General features: G+C 65.9%; 2 protein-coding genes across 8 annotated transcripts in view; both read left to right on the top strand.

Annotated features, from left to right (window-relative positions):
- Positions 1–2,653: 2,653 nt before the first annotated feature.
- On the top strand, positions 2,654–6,892 carry DIRAS1 (DIRAS family GTPase 1). Its single transcript, XM_074808854.1, has 2 exons — positions 2,654–2,758; positions 5,032–6,892. The coding sequence occupies exon 2, from the start codon at positions 5,056–5,058 to the stop codon at positions 5,650–5,652; it is 597 nt and encodes a 198-aa protein (XP_074664955.1). The 5' UTR covers positions 2,654–2,758; positions 5,032–5,055; the 3' UTR covers positions 5,653–6,892.
- A 3,512-nt stretch (positions 6,893–10,404) lies between these two features.
- Positions 10,405–14,902, top strand: part of GNG7 (G protein subunit gamma 7) — a 77,620-nt gene continuing 73,122 nt past the window's right edge. For 2 of the 7 annotated variants that reach the window (XM_074809030.1, XM_074809029.1), the window contains exon 1: positions 10,466–10,529. The gene's annotated coding sequence lies outside the window, so the exon portion shown is untranslated. Of the gene's footprint in view, positions 10,530–14,902 lie in introns of all 7 variants that reach the window. The other 5 variants (XM_074809028.1, XM_074809026.1, XM_074809024.1 and 2 more) reach the window with 4 other exon arrangements.

Here is a 14,902-nt window from a genome sequence, read left to right on the forward strand (position 1 = left end):
CGTACTAAAGGCAATTAATCTTGCTTTGAAAAACCTGGAGTGGAAGCGGGGAGGGAGGGTTATTTTAGGCCTCGGATGACACAAATTAGCAGGGCCTGATGCGACTGTAGCTTGCCTGGAGGTGGTGAACCCCCCGGGTGTTGTTTCACCGCGCGCGGGCACGGCAGCGTCGCACCCGTCACCTGTTTCTCCGGGCCCGTGGTTGTCCCCGGTGGGTGGGACGAGGGGGGTGAGGTGAGGGGTGACGCTGGGTTGGCCCCTGGGTTCCATTTGCCTCTTCCTTTCTGCAGCTAACCCTCTTCTTGGAGTTTGTTTTGGGTTTTTTTTCCCCATATCTGGGCAAATACGAGCAGCTCCCGAGTACTGGTGAAGGCAGAGCCCCAAGGACAGGGTCTATCCTAGCGCCCCGTCCCCCCCCTCATCTTCCTCATCCTTCCTCTCCCCCGGCCCCATCTCCAGGCCGGGGGCTGATGTACTGACCCCAGCACGAGCTGCTGAGGGGAGATGGGGGGAGGAAATTTCTTCCCCAGTGCCCAAAAGCTCAGCAGGGATCCACTAACAGCAGCAGGAATTGGGGATCCCCCTGCGGTCAGTGTGACAGTGGGGGGGGGCCGGGCTGCAGCCTCCATTTTACCCCCTTTTCTTCTTCTGGGGGTGTCTGGGCTCAGGGCTGGCTGGGGGTGCAGGGAGGGGGGCTGTGAAGTGCCGTGAGCTGTCACCCCTCTTCCTGCCCCCCTGGGGGTGCTCCCCGGTGCTGGGGGGGTGGTGGTGGTGAGGGGGGGGTGGTATTCACCTGTGAGCAGCTCCTGGGGTGGTTTCAGAGCGGGGAAGGACGAGCCCCAGCTGCTGCTCCCAATAAAGCCTCTGCGCTTCTCCCCGGGGTGTCACTTGTTTATTTGAAGTCCCGTGTCGTCCGTCCCCCCCCCCTCGGTCCCCAGCTCACGCGGTGGGTGCACGTGCACGTCCCCGAGGTGGGCTGAGCCCCCCTGACAGGCGAAGCCCCGCCTGGGGACGGGGTGGCTGGACCCTCCAGTTCCCCCCCCCGCAACCCCGGTGGGGTTCAGCCCCCCCCCCCCGCAGCATCCCCGTTGCGTCGGGCTTGGCGGGGAGCTGGGGCCTGAATGAAGCGGAGGAGGAGCCGCGGCGAAAATGATGAAGGAAACTCATTCATTTCCGCTAACGAGGAGCATCCCTCCAGCTCATCACGCTGGGGGGGGCACCCGCCGCCGTGGCTTTTCTCTGCGGGAAGGAGGGGGGCTGTGGCTACCCACCACCCCTGTGGCTACTAGCCAGCGCTCTGTCCCGAAGGGGAAGGCTGGTGGCCCCGCCGGGGGCCAGGTGGCCGCAGCCCCCCCCGCTCCAGCGACGCTTCTCCATGGGCTGCGTGCCGCCAGCCGCGTGGGTGCCGCCATGGCCCCGCTCCGCCGCCCGCAGCTATTAATAGCCGCTGCGGATTTTAATTGCTGCCGCTCGGGGAGGGAGCGTGAGTCACGCAGGCCGGGCTGGCAACCCTTCCGCCAGGCCAGTAGCCCCCAGCCGCTGGCCCCAGCAGACCCGCCCCCCCCCGCCACCTCAGCCAAGGACCTCTGGGGCCCGTGGTGGCCTTGGGCTCCAGCCCCGCTGTCCCTGTGCCAGCGGTGGGGCGGTTTTCCTCTGGGAGTGTCCCCTCGAGGGGCCCTCCGGGGTTTTGGGGTTCCTGCCCCTGCTCTGTCACCCCGTGGTTGGTGACAGAGCCCCCGTGGTGCCACCCCAGGCTCCCGCAGTGACATGGTGTGGCATGTCCCCAAGGCCAGACCGCCTTGCCCAGGCCACCCCCAACCATGGCGGGGGCTCACGGCACCCTGCGCCCTGCCAGCTCGGGGTGCGGGTGTCCGTCTGTCCTGTCTGGGTGTCCTCATGTCCCTTGTCACTGTGCCCATGGCCCCAGGCTGGGGAACATCCAGGTTTTTCTCCATGTGTGTCCATGTCCTCACCTGTGTCCGTGTGTGGTCCCTGTCTGTGTGTCCCCATCCCTGTCCATGTGTCCCTGTCTGTCTGTCCCCATCCCTGTGTCCCCATCGCTGTCTGTCTGTCCCTGTCCATGCGTGTTCCCATGCCTGTGTCCCTGCCCCCATCACTGTCCGTCTGTCCCCATCGCTGTCCATCTGTCCCTGTCTGTGTGTCCCTGTCCTCATCCCTGTCCGTCTGTCCCTGTCTGTGCATTCCCATCCCCATCCGTCCCTGTCTGTGTCCCTGTCCACGCTGTTCCCATCCTTGTCTGTCCCTGTCCCCGTGTGTCCCCATCCCTGTCCGTCCGTCCCTGTCCGTCTGTCCCTGTGTCTGTGCATCCCCATCCGTCCCTGTCCCCCTGCGTCCCCATCCCTGTCCGTCTCGCCCTGTCCGTGCGTCCCCTCCCCGTCTCTCCGTGTCCGTCTGTCCCCGCCGCTGCTGCCGCCGCCCCGTCCCGGAGCCGCTCGGGGCTGGGCCCGGGGGTCCGGCGGCCCCGGGCGGGGCGGGCGCGGCGGGCGGGGCCGGCGGCGGGGCGGGATCGGCTCTGCGGCGGCCGCACCGCACCGAGCCGCGCCGAGCCGAGCCGAGCCCAGCCGAGCCCAGCCCCGCCGAGCCGAGCCCAGCCCCGCCGGGCCGGGCCGGGCCCCGCCGCACCGAGCCGAGCCCCGCCGCGCCGGGCGGACCGGAGCCGCCGCGCCGGGACCGGCCCGGGCCCGGGCCATGCGCTGAGGCCGCCGCGCAGCCAAGGGCGGATCCCGGGCAGGACACGGTGAGGCGGCGGCACCGCAATGCGACCGGCGGCGGGGGGGGCCGGGGGGGGCCCCGGCAAGGGAGGGCACGGCCGGGAGCGGGGCCGGGACCCCGGCCCGGGGCGGTGCGACCCTGGTCCCTGCTCGCCATCTCCATCCTGAACCCCCATCTCCATCCTGACCCCCCATCCCCATCCCCATCCTGACCCCCCCATCTCCATCCTGACCCCCCCCATCTCCATCCTGAACCCCCATCCCCATCCTGACCCCCCATCTCCTTCCTGAACCCCCATCCCCATCCCGCCCCCCATCTCCATCCTGACCCCCCATCTCCATCCTGACCCCCCATTTCCATCCCGCCCCCCATCTCCATCCTGACCCCCCCGCCCCACTACCCTCCATCCCAACCCCCAGCACCCCCTCAGCTGTTTGTCCCCCCCAGCGCTGGGGGTCCGAGTGGGAGGATGCTGGAGGGGGAGCACAGAGCCCCCCCCCCTCCCCGCCCCTGGCAGGATCAGTAGCGAGTGGCCCCATCCCGGGGGGCGAGGGGTGGCTGGGGGGCCCGACCCACAGGCACAGAGGGCTCTTTGGGGCTGAGGGGCTGCAGAGCACAAGCCGGGGGGGGGCTTTGGGCCCCCCCTCGACCACCGTGAAGGCCCCATCCAGCCCAGCCCTCGGCCCCAGCGCCCCACGAGGCCGCGGGGCCGCTTTCGGCTGTGCCGTGGGCAAGTGGGCCAGGCGGGACGGTTGCCAGCCCCGGCCGAGGTTTGACGTTCCCACACACCAGCTCAGCCCCGGCGCCCCCCCCGTGTCCCAGCGGCGCTTCCAACGGGGCGGGGGGGGGATCCGAGGGGCATTTCCGTGGGTGCCCGAGGCCGTGGCGATGGGCTCCTGCCCATCTCCAGCCACTAGCCCCTGCCCGGGCGTTTGGGGCTGTGCCGGGGGGCCGGGGGTGCTGTGGGAACGCAGCCGGGGGACGAGGGGGCTGCTGTGCCCGGGGCAGCCGCCAGCGCGGGGCCGTGTGTCCCCCCCCCCAGCCTGTTGGTCCCCGAATTGAGGTGGAGGGTGGCAGGAGCGGAGCCGGGTGGGGACAGACCCGACCCCCCCCAGCATCCGCCCCAGGCAGCGCCCAGGGGCCCCCTCCCTCGCCTCAGGGCACCTTCCAGAGGTCCAGTGGCCCCGTGATGGCCCCGAGGCTCTGTGATGTCCCCGTGGGCCCCGGGGCCACCTCCCGGGGCAGAGCTGATGCTGCCGTTCTTGCGCTGCAGTGGGGAAACTGAGGCAGGGCCCTCTGCTCCCCCCTGCATCCCCGGGGCGGGAGCGGGGCAGAGGGACGGCACGGGGGAGGACAGGGTGGCACGGGGTGACAGGGCACAGCGTGGGGTGACACGGGGTGACAGGACACAGTGCAGGCTGGCATGGGGTAGGACAGGGTGGCACAGGGTGATGGGGCACAGAGTGGGGTGGCACAGGGTGGCACGGGGTGACATGGGGTGGCACAGAGTGGCAGGGCACAGCTTGGGGTGACACAGGGTGACAAGGCACAGCGTGGGCTGGCATGGGGTAGGACAGGGTGGCACAGGGTGATGGGGCACAGAGTGGGGTGACAGTGGCACGGAGTGGCAGGGCACAGCATGGGGTGGCGTGGAGCAGCACAGAGTGGCAGGGCACAGTGTGGGGTGGCACAGGGTGGCACAGGGTGACAGGGCACAGCACGGGGTGGCACCAGGTGGCACCGGGCAGCGTGGCAGGCGCCGACCTCTGGGTGTGAAATGGCACCTCCGTACTCAGCAGCCGCAGCCACCGCGCGTGGAAGAGCCAAAGGGGCCGGTGCCACCAGGTGCCACCAGGTCCTCGCTGGGCCGGTGGCTGCTCCTGCTGCCCAGGGGGCTCTGGGGGTCCCGGGGGTGCCCAATGTGCCCCCCGCACCCCCCCCCGCCCCCCCAGCACGCTGCCTCGGCCACAGCTGCTGCGCCGGTGGCCACGGCTCGGCCATATGGCCACAGCGGGCGGCCGGTAAAAATAGCAAATGCTGCTGCACCCCGGGCGGGTGGCGAGTGCTGGCCTGGCCCGGCCACCTGGCAAGGGCGTCTCAAGGGCGCGGGGGGGGCCGGGACCCCCCGTTTGGGTTGTCCTGGTTGGAGCCGCTGGGGCGGCCGCATCTCAAAGGGGGGCTGTGAGCTGGGGTCAGGGGTGGGGGTGCCCCGTTCTCCCCCCACACTGGTCCATCCCAAAGCCCCCCCCCCCGCCTCGCTCCCGGCGTGACGCCTCCCTCTGCTCCTCTCCCCCGCAGCGGCGGCGGCGACTCCGGGGCAAAATGCCGGAGCAGAGCAACGACTACCGGGTGGTGGTGTTCGGCGCCGGCGGCGTGGGCAAGAGCTCGCTGGTGCTGCGCTTCGTGAAAGGAACCTTCCGCGACACCTACATCCCCACCATCGAGGACACGTACCGCCAGGTCATCAGCTGCGACAAGAGCGTCTGCACCCTGCAGATCACCGACACCACCGGCAGCCACCAGTTCCCGGCCATGCAGCGACTCTCCATCTCCAAGGGCCATGCCTTCATCCTCGTCTTCTCCGTCACCAGCAAACAATCCCTGGAGGAGCTGAAACCCATCTACCAGCAGATCGTGCAGATCAAGGGCAGCGTGGAGAGCATCCCCATCATGCTGGTGGGCAACAAATGCGACGAGACGCAGCGGGAGGTGGAGAGCAGGGAGGGGGAGGCCGTGGCCAAGGAGTGGAAATGCGCCTTCATGGAGACCTCGGCCAAGATGAACTACAACGTCAAGGAGCTCTTCCAGGAGCTGCTGAACCTGGAGAAGCGGCGGAACGTCAGCCTCACCATCGACGGGAAGCGCTCCAGCAAGCAGAAGAGGACAGACAAAATCAAGGGGAAGTGCAGCATCATGTAGAGCCCCGGACTGGCCCGCACCCCCCTCTCCGGTACCCCCCTTCCCCCTCCCCCCCATCACAAAACGGCTGCGACAGCGGGGCCGTCCCCTCGTCCTCGGTGCCATCACTGTGACTGTGCGGGGACGGCGCAGCGGCGGCGGCGTGGGCTGCGCTGGCCCCGGGTCTGGGGGCGAAGACGGGGCGTCCCCCCGAGCTGAGGGATGCTCGACCACCCCCGGTGTGACGGGGACCGGGGACACGCGGCCGGGCGCCGCCGGGGAGCCCCCCCCAACCCCCCCCCAACACACACTCTGCAGCACAAGCGGCGGCACCGTCCCCCGTCCCCTCCCCGCTGAGGGAGCCCACGTCGGTCCTCGTGGGTGGGAAGGACGGTGTAACGTGGGGGTGTCGGTGTCACCCTTGGGGACGGTCCCAGGCCCTCCCCGCGCCCCCGGCCCCACGCCATAGCGCTCTGCTCCTGCAGGCAGAGACCCCCCCCGGGGCGGGAGCAGCCCCCACACGGTGCCCCCGAGCCCCCAGCCCCATCCCGGTGCTGCGGCCCCTCCTGTCCCTGCTGCCCCCGAGCCCCACCCTGTCCCCGCTGCCCCCCAGCGCCACGGCCCCTCCTGTCCCCGAGCCCCCAGCCCCGTCCCGGAGCCGCCAGCCCAAGCACAAGGCATCGGGGCTGAGCGAGGTCCTGACCCAGCACAATCCTGGTGAGCTCCGGCGGGGGGGGGGAGACCCCCGGCCCCGCAGCCAGCCGGGCCCCCCCACACTCCCCTTCCCGCGCAGGATGAGCCCCGCAGCCCAGTTTGGCCACGATGCCACGGTGATGGGCGCCGCAGTGCCCCGCTGGCGGTCAGCGTGTCCCCCCCCCTCCAGCTCCCGCAGAGTCCCCGCTGCGGGGTGACCTGTCCCCACACCCTGGGGACTCACGACAACCCCCCCCCCCTCACCCCCAGCTCTGGTGCAGCCCTGCTTGTTCCCCCCCCATGGCCGGAGCGGGGTCCCCCCGCGCTGTCACCAGCCCCTCGTCCCAGCGGGGTTTGTCCCCTCGCTCCGGCCCCGCTCACCCTCCGCCGGGGCCCCGAGGGGGTGTCCCTAAGGGGGTGTCCCCGGGCAGGCTGGGCCCAGCTCCCCGCAGCCCCCCCCCCGGCTTTTTACAACACGACCCACGCGCCCAGGGGGACAAGGTGACGTTACGATGTAGCCTTTATTCTAGAAATAGTCTTCCTTCAATAAAGAGATGAGAAACGCTCGGAGCAGCGCCCCGGGGTCACGGCGGGGGGGGGGGGGGGCACAGCTCGGCCCGAAGGGGGTGAAGGGAGGGATGGGGGGGTGCAGCGTGGACGTGTCTGTGCATGCAGGACTGTGGGCGCGCACACGCGTGTCCGAGCCCGCGCACGTGCCCCCGCCGCCTGCACACACGTGCCGTGGCGTGTGCCCACGTGTGTCCCCGCGTGCCCGTGCGCCCCGGCAGCCCCCCGGTGCTGGTGGGTGCCCCCCGCCCCTCGCTGCCAGCGCGGGTTGGCGTCCCCCGTGGGGAGGGGGTGGGAGCCCGGTGCGTGCGTCATCATGCCTGTTGCCATGGAAACCATCTGCTCCCCGGGCGCGGGAGCCGCGTGGGCACGCGGGTGCGGGGGGGGGGGGTGGCGGTGGCGGCGGAGGGGGGGGGAGTGGGGCTGCCGCAGGCTGCAAGGGCCTTGGCAAGGGCACGGCTCCGTGGGGATGTCACGGCTCCGTGGGGATGGTCGTGGCTCTGTGGGGACAGTCACAGCTCTGTGGGGACATCACAGCTCCATGGGGATGTCACGGCTCCGTGGGGATGGTCGTGGCTCCATGGGGACATCACAGCTCTGTGGGGACATCATGGCTCCACGGGGATGGCTGTGGCTGTGAGGATGGCCACGTCTCCCTGGGGACAGTCACAGCTCCGTGGGACAGTCACAGCTCTGCTGGAACAGTCACAGCTCTGCTGGAACAGTCACAGCTCCGTGGGGATGTCACAGCTCTATGGGGACAGTCGCAGCTCCGTGGGGATGTCACAGCTCTGTGAGGACACTCAGAGCTCTGTGAGGACAGTCACAGCTCCGTGGGGATGTCACAGCTCCTGTCCCCATGTCCCTCCTGTCCCCCCTGTGGGCTGGGGGCAGCCAGGACCTTCAGTGGGTGTGGGGGCAGGAGAGCAGGGTGGGCACACGTGGGCAAGGGGACACTGGGACCCACCTCCTGGGACCCTCCCAGGACTCCCTGGGGCTGCGGAGGCCCAGGCAAGGCTGGGGGGCTCACAGGTATTGGGGGGGGGGGTGACCCCCCTGGGCACTGTCACACCAAAAAGAAGACTCCTGTACCTCCACTCCTGGGTCTCCCGTCCCCTCCTTTCTCCCCGCCAGCTTCCGTCCCCCCGCTGTCCCCCCGCCCCAGGGTGGGGACCCGTCACCACGGAGCAGAAGAGGCTCTTTGGGGGCGCACGGTGCTGCAGCATGGGGTGTCCCTCAGGATGTCATTCGGGATGTCCCTCGGGATGCTCCTGCTCTCAGCGAAGGCCACTTGCTCCCAGGAAGGTCTGGGTGGCCCTGGCCACCACAGGTCCCTGTGCCCGAGCCTGGCACCCTGTATCCATCAGACCACCCGCACCGGGGGCACCTTGAGCCCCCTGAAACCCGCAGCCCTGAGCCCGGCTGGGCCACGGCACGAGATCGAGATGGACGATCCTCACAGGGCACCCGGCGCTTCCCCCGGGCCCGGGGTTTAAACAAATCGTTCCTGAGCATTCATTAGCGAGCGGCGGGACGAGCCGTGGTGCAGCCGTTTCCCATCGCTCCCCCAGTCGATGAGGAGCCGTCGCTGCAGCCCGCAGCCATAAAATGCACAAATCCAGCATTTGGGACCCGAACCAGCTCCTGGCACCGCGCGTCACGCCGGGAGCTGGTGGCTGCGTAGGACATTGTCCCTCGTGTCCCCCCCAGGGAGGGTGGCGGGGGGAGGCTCCCGGCAGTGCTCGTGGCCTTTGTACCCCTCGAGGTGCCGGTCTGAAGCTGGGGGGTCCCGGTGCAGCCCCATCTGTGGCCAAGGTGGTTTATAACACGGCGGGCGAGGGCATATGGGAGCAAACTGGATTAGGAGAGAAATGAGCCTTCATCCCACTGACAGGATTATTGGGTTTTCAGCCCAAACTTGGCACAGCCGCCGGCGAGGGCTGGCGTGCGCCCGGCAGCAGCACCCGGTCCCCCCTGGGGTGGGGAGAGCCGGCGGGGACAGCCCGGACCCGGCGTTTCAGTGCCTTGGTTCATACCAGGATATGGAGCTGCAACTGGTACGTACTGGTGTGGCCCTGCCGCAGGCCAGCACCGCACTGGGATGTGCTGGGAAGCACAGCTGGGGTGCAGCCCCTCCTGCCCTGGGGACATGGTGACTCCCGGGGGGGACACCAGGGCCCCCTCACCCCGCTGGCACCGCAGCCGGGAGCCAGGCACCACCGGGACGTGGCCGGCGGCAGCTGGGGGAATCAAAGCCTCGATTCATGGCGGGGTCGGGCCAGTGAACGTGATTTCCTGCTCCCCCGGCGCCGCCAGCGTGACTCCCGCCCGCTGCTGATTCATCCCCCTGGATTTTCCCCTCGCTGCCCGCAGAGAGCAGCTCCAGGGCCCCGAGGTGGGGGGACACCAGGGTGGGGGCCCCCCGCGGGCAGAGCCCGTCCCGTCCCGGCGTAAGCTGGAGCATCCCCAGCACTGCTGCACCCGGGGCCAGAGCATCAGGGGGGTGTGGGGTGGGGATAGCAGGGTAGGGGGCTCTGCCCAGGGGCACGGGGCCACCCTCTCGCCCCCACCCCACGGGCTGCCGGGCACCGCAGCCCCAGGCTGGAAAGGCTCTGCCCGGGGGGCTCGGGGGGTTTGGGGTGCCCCGAGTCCTGCAGCGGGGTCGCGGAGGGGGTTTCCAGGCCGGGTGGGGGCTCCCCCCGCCCCCCCGTGCTGGGAAGGGGAGGTTTCAAGAAGTGGGTGACTCAGAGCGAGGAGGGACCCGGCAGCAGCGGCCTGTGGCCCTTCCTCTCCCCGGCTGGCCACGGGCCAGCGGCCACGCAGCCATCGGGGGTCCCGGGTGGGTGCAGAGGCGGTGGCAGGAGGGGACCTGGGGGTGAGGCCACACGGGGGGTCCCCGGGCTGTGGCCAGGAGGCCAGCCCCCAGCTCCCCTCCAGCTCTGAGGCCCGTTGCAGCCCGCCGGGGCGGCCGTGCTGCGGGGCGGGGCCATGGCGGGCCCAGGGGTGCCCTCGCCGCGTGTCCCCCCCCCGCGGCAGCGGGCAGCGCAGCACCCCGAGATTTCGGGGGTGCCCCGGGGTCTCGCAGGGGCAGGGCCAGGCTGCATCAAGGACCCCGGTGTGGGGGGGGGGGAGCAGATCGGGGGTCCGGGGCAGTGGGGGGACCCGTCCCGGCTCTGCAGCGGGTGCCGGTGCCTCGCGCCTCGGGCGCCACGTGCCGGCGCAGCGCGCCCCCCCCGCTGCGGCGACCCGCTCATGAATATTAATAGCATATTTACATGCGGCCGCCCTTTTTTCCCCGCCCCGCTCGCTGATTGGCTGCCCCCCCTCCCCGCCGCTCCGCAGCCAGTCCCGCCCCTCCCTCCGCTCTCACCGCCCCTCCCTCCGCGCCGCCGTCGCAACCGAACGTGGCGGCTGCAGCCGGCCCCGCCCCCCCGCCGTGACGCCCCCCCCACATCCGCGTGCCCCGCGGCGCCAGCGCCCATTGGTGGGCGGAGCTGCCAGTCAGGGTGGCGGGGCGGGGTCGGCGGTGCCCGCGCCCGGCCGGGGCTGGGCAGCAGGGTGCGTTGCGCGGCGGCGCTGGTGTCTGAGGCGGCGGCTCCGCTCCTCCGCCCCTCGGTGCCCCGGCCCCGCCGAGACCGGTGAGGAGCCGCCCGCGCCACGGGGACTGGGGGGGGGGGCGGCCTCCGGCGAGCGGGCTGGGACGGGCCGGTGCAGGCCGCGGCTTGGTGGAGCCCCCGGCCCGGCCCGGCCTGGCCCTGCCCTGCCTGGCCCTGCCCTGCCCGGGGCCCCTCGCGGCCCGTTGCGGCCCGGGCGGCAGGGCCTGAGGGGGGGGCCCTGGTGGGGCTGGGCGAGGGGCGACTGGGGCGGCTCGGGGAAGGTCGTGAGGGGACCCCGAGCAAAGGGAGAGGGGCGGTGGGGGATGGGGATGGGGGGGGGGGGTGTCCTGGGTCTGCAGGTGAAGGAGGTGGGGGTGAGGGGGCTGGGGTCGGAGGTGGTAGGGTGAGGGGGCTGTGGGGGTGCTGGGGCCTTGAGGGTTTGGGGCTGGTGGTGAGGGGTGCCTGGGCAGGTGGAGGGGGGTGCTGGGGGCCGGGGAGGGGCTGAGGCTGGAGGTGGAGGGATTGTGAGGTCCTGGGGGTGCTGGGGGTCCTGTGGGGTACGAGGGGTGAGTTGGGCTGGAGTGGGGGGGTTAGGAGGGTGCTGGGGTCCCGGGGTACAGGGCTGGGAGAAGGGGAACCCCTGGGCAGGTCAGAGTGGGGGGAGGCTGGGGGCAGGGGGGTGAGCTGGGGTGGGGGTTAAGATGCACTTGGGGGGGGCAAGGAGGACCCTGGGGGTGCTGGAGCTTGTGGTAGAGGGGTGAAGGACAGGGATGAGCAGCTGAGAGGGTTTTGGATGGGGATCACGGAGTGCTGGTGGGTCGGGGGGTGTCATTTCTCCATGAGGATCAGCGTGAGGAGGGGACCCGGGGGTGTGTTTGGGGGTGGATGCAGAGAGGGGCTGTGCTGGGTCGTGGGGGGCCCCGAGGTCTTTGGGTGAGCTGCAGCGGGAGGGTGTTGGGTGGAAGGGGCTGTCGTGACGGAGGTGGGGGGCAGTGGGGTGTGTGGCTGGAGCTGGGGTGATGAGGGGGGTCTCGGGCTTTTGGATGGATGAGGCCAGAGGGGGCAGTTGGGATCGATGGGACGCACAGTTCAGCGTGATCTCGCTTTGGAAGTTGGGTGACTTAACAGGGAATGGGTCTAGACCCTCTTGGGGTATAAAAGGTTAGGAAGCTTGTCAGAAGGGCTAATATCACATAATCTACTTATTTTTTTCTGTGCATGAGTTAACAGTGGGTTGGTGTAGAGAGGTTGCGGAGAGAAGGGGAAAATAGCTGGAGGAGTTGATGGCTGGTGAGGGACAGTAATGGTAGCCTGCCTGTTCTGGGCAGTACTTTGGAGGCATTAGTGAATTGTAGTGCACGGGTTATATAAAGGAGGGGTTGCTGCAGTATCTGGATTTTCTGTAGTATTGAGGTAGAGCGGAGAAGAGATAAGTGGGCGCCGCAGACAAAGAGAGAAATCTATCTCCTTCTCCTCATTTCCAAATAGAAGTGTGGATTGAAAAGGCGGGTGTCCTTTAGGAGGTTAAGGGAAGCGTGTGCTGGGTAGGTAGCAGGGACTGGAAGGTGTCGCGGTGCCCGGTTTTGGGAGCTGGAGCCGGGTACCTGATCTCTCTGCAGCTCGTTTTCCTCAGCAGTGCTGGAGCAGGTGAATGGGATTTACCTCTGTACTGGGCCACTGCCATCAGGTGTGGCTTTAAATAAAACCCAGATGGACTGGGATAGAGATTCTGCTCTAAGATACATTCTCTGTTGCTGCTTGTAAATGAGGCAAGAGGTTATTGTGGCTTTTAAGGTGCTGAATTCTCTTTAATGGGTTTTGGGTTTTTTTGGGGAAAACTTGACAACCTTCATGTTTGTTTATAGCTGTGGGCTTCTTGTAAAACTGACCCGGACAACTACAACTGTGGTGATTACTACCAGGAGAAAAACTGGCTTGTGGTAGACCACAGAAGTCAGTAACTTGATATTTAGTCTGAGTCTGTAAGTAAACTTGAGGCCTTTTAGGTAATTGCTTGGTTTTCTTAACGTACTGCTTTTCAGAGACTACTTGCTTCTCAGGCACGTAGTACTGAAGTCAGACCTTCATCCTTCGGAGGTTTTGGGTGTCTTTACCTTTCCTGCCGTGTGGGACATCCCGTTGTGTGCAGCAGATGAGCAGATCGCCGCAGGTTTAGGTTCCAAGTCAGCTGCGTGGTCATAAAGCAAACGCACGGGAGCTCTGTGACTACGTAGCACCATTTATCATATTCTGGTTGTAGCCAGTATTGGGGAAAACGCACCAAAAAAGCTGGATCAATATGTTTAAATAGAGCTTATTGTCTGAGAGGTTTTCTTCTGCCATCTGTAGCTGTGAAACAAATGGAAATAGCTCTTTTGTGTGGCTGGAGTATTGTTGTGGATTTTAGTGATTTACACAGGAGGCACATTTCAACGTACCTACCAGTTTTTCTTCTGTATCCACCTTATCCCTGGATATAGTATTTAACTGGTATTACTCGAGGTAATTAATGCTTTTTGACATCTGGAGTTATCTTAGGAAGGCATTATCCCTGTTTGAAGGGAGGGGAACGGCACCACACCGGGAGATTTGACTTCTCCTGGTTCAGAGGGGCAAGAAGAATAATTCAGTGGCCGGGAGAGGAGCGTGTGACTCGGGAGCCGTAGGTTTGTCCTCTGCTCATCGCACTTCCCCTGCGGCCGGCCCAACTTCTGCCTTCCTGCCTTATTTCCTTATCTGCGAAATGGAGATAACTGCTCTGCCCTACCTCGTGCGCTGGGAGGTTGTCGTGCCCTGAAGTTCGTTAGTGTAACGAGGCGAGTGCCTGGTCCTGCGGTCCTGCTGCTCGTCCCTGGATGTGGCTCCAGAGGAACCAGACACTCTGCCCCTCAGAAAACACAGATTTTCATCGCTGGTGACCCCCATTCTCCTCTTGCTCGTGTGCGAGTAAGGCAGTAGAAGTTGTCGGTGACGGGGAAGCGTGGCTCTCCCTGCCAGAAGTCGTCGCAGCGGTTAGTCTGCGGAGCCGTGGGGCTGGCCGAGCGCCAGCGCCTAACTAATTGCCCTTAGAAAGGTCTGTTTTGTGTAGGGCTTGAAGTAGCCGCTTGTCCACTTGCCAGGGCTGGGGGAAGTTTTCTTTGACGTCTTTGGGAGGAGGTGGCGAACGGCAGAACTCGAGCTGTCACTAAAAAGAAAAAAAAAAAATCACCTTCTTGCCCTTTTGGCTGTGAAGATTAGCTCGGTTGGAAAGGTGGGATAGTTTGGTGGTCTCGGGCGCAGCTCTGAGCTTGGAGGAGGTTACTAGCCCCTCTTCCACACGTTGGGGGTAGCCACAGAGGTGGCGAGAGGGTTGGCAATCCTGCTGGGCTGTAGGAAGGCGGTGGCTGGATGACCCCAAAATGATGGCTGCGTAAAAAGCAGGGGGAAAGTTTGTAATTGTTTGGGGATTCTTGCACGGGGAGGGTAGAGCGAGAGGAAAAAGGGGTTTTTGAAATAGTGCATCTCTCCCACGGCAGGAGTGGGTACGGTTTGGAGGAGGGTGCCCGCCGTGGCAGCGGCGCTGGGCCGCTCGCGGGGCTGGTAGGTCCGGTGTTGGTTTCCCCACCTTCATGAGAATTGAGATGCAAAAGTCTAACAGTTGAACTTTGAGGAGGAGAGCGCTCTAGAATTGCTCAAATCATTTTAATGGGCTTAGCCAGAGACCAGACACCTTTCGGTGGGATCCTGTGCATACGGCGAGTTTCAGAATGTCCCAGTTGTAGCAGCTCTGTCTTTTTTGGACAGTGTCTGTCTGTCAGTTCTGCTCTCCCGTTGCCAGATAACGTGATACACGATCTTTCTCTCTTATGGGTTTCCTCGCTTGATGTGCACAATGTCAGAAAAAATTAAATTGGGAAGGGAACAAAACTAAAAGAAAATGTAAATCCAGTTCCCTCCTGCTGTGTGCTCTGGCCGTCGTCGCAATAAGGACAAAGCGGCAAAGCTGGAGAGAGCTTTTTTTTTTAAAAAAAAAATTAATTTGTCTTTGATTTACCCACTTAGTTTGTATTTAAAAATAAATTGCTGGAACTTAGAGAGAACTGGAAGAGCCAGACCTTGCTTTTGGGTACCAGCTGGAAGCATCTGGTCTCGGCGGCCTCGTGCGGGTGTGAGCGCTGGGTGGTTTGCTCCAGACGCCTCTGCTCCGTCCCTGGGCGATAGCTGCAGCCACACAGACCTTGCTGCTGTCACGTCTAAGCGTCCCCTGTTATCATCTGATCGCTTCGCCTTCGTTCTGCTAAAAGGCCCTTTATTAAAATACCAGAACAAATAGGCCGTTGTGCAACACAACCACGTTTTCATTTTAAACGCTATTTCTGAAAGTGAAAGTTGCTCACAACAGTCTCAAGTTTCTCGTACATAAATTTTCTCTTCCA

The sequence above is a fragment of the Strix aluco genome, chromosome 29 (genome assembly GCF_031877795.1).
Source record: "Strix aluco isolate bStrAlu1 chromosome 29, bStrAlu1.hap1, whole genome shotgun sequence".
NCBI classification, from domain to species: Eukaryota; Metazoa; Chordata; class Aves; order Strigiformes; family Strigidae; genus Strix; species Strix aluco.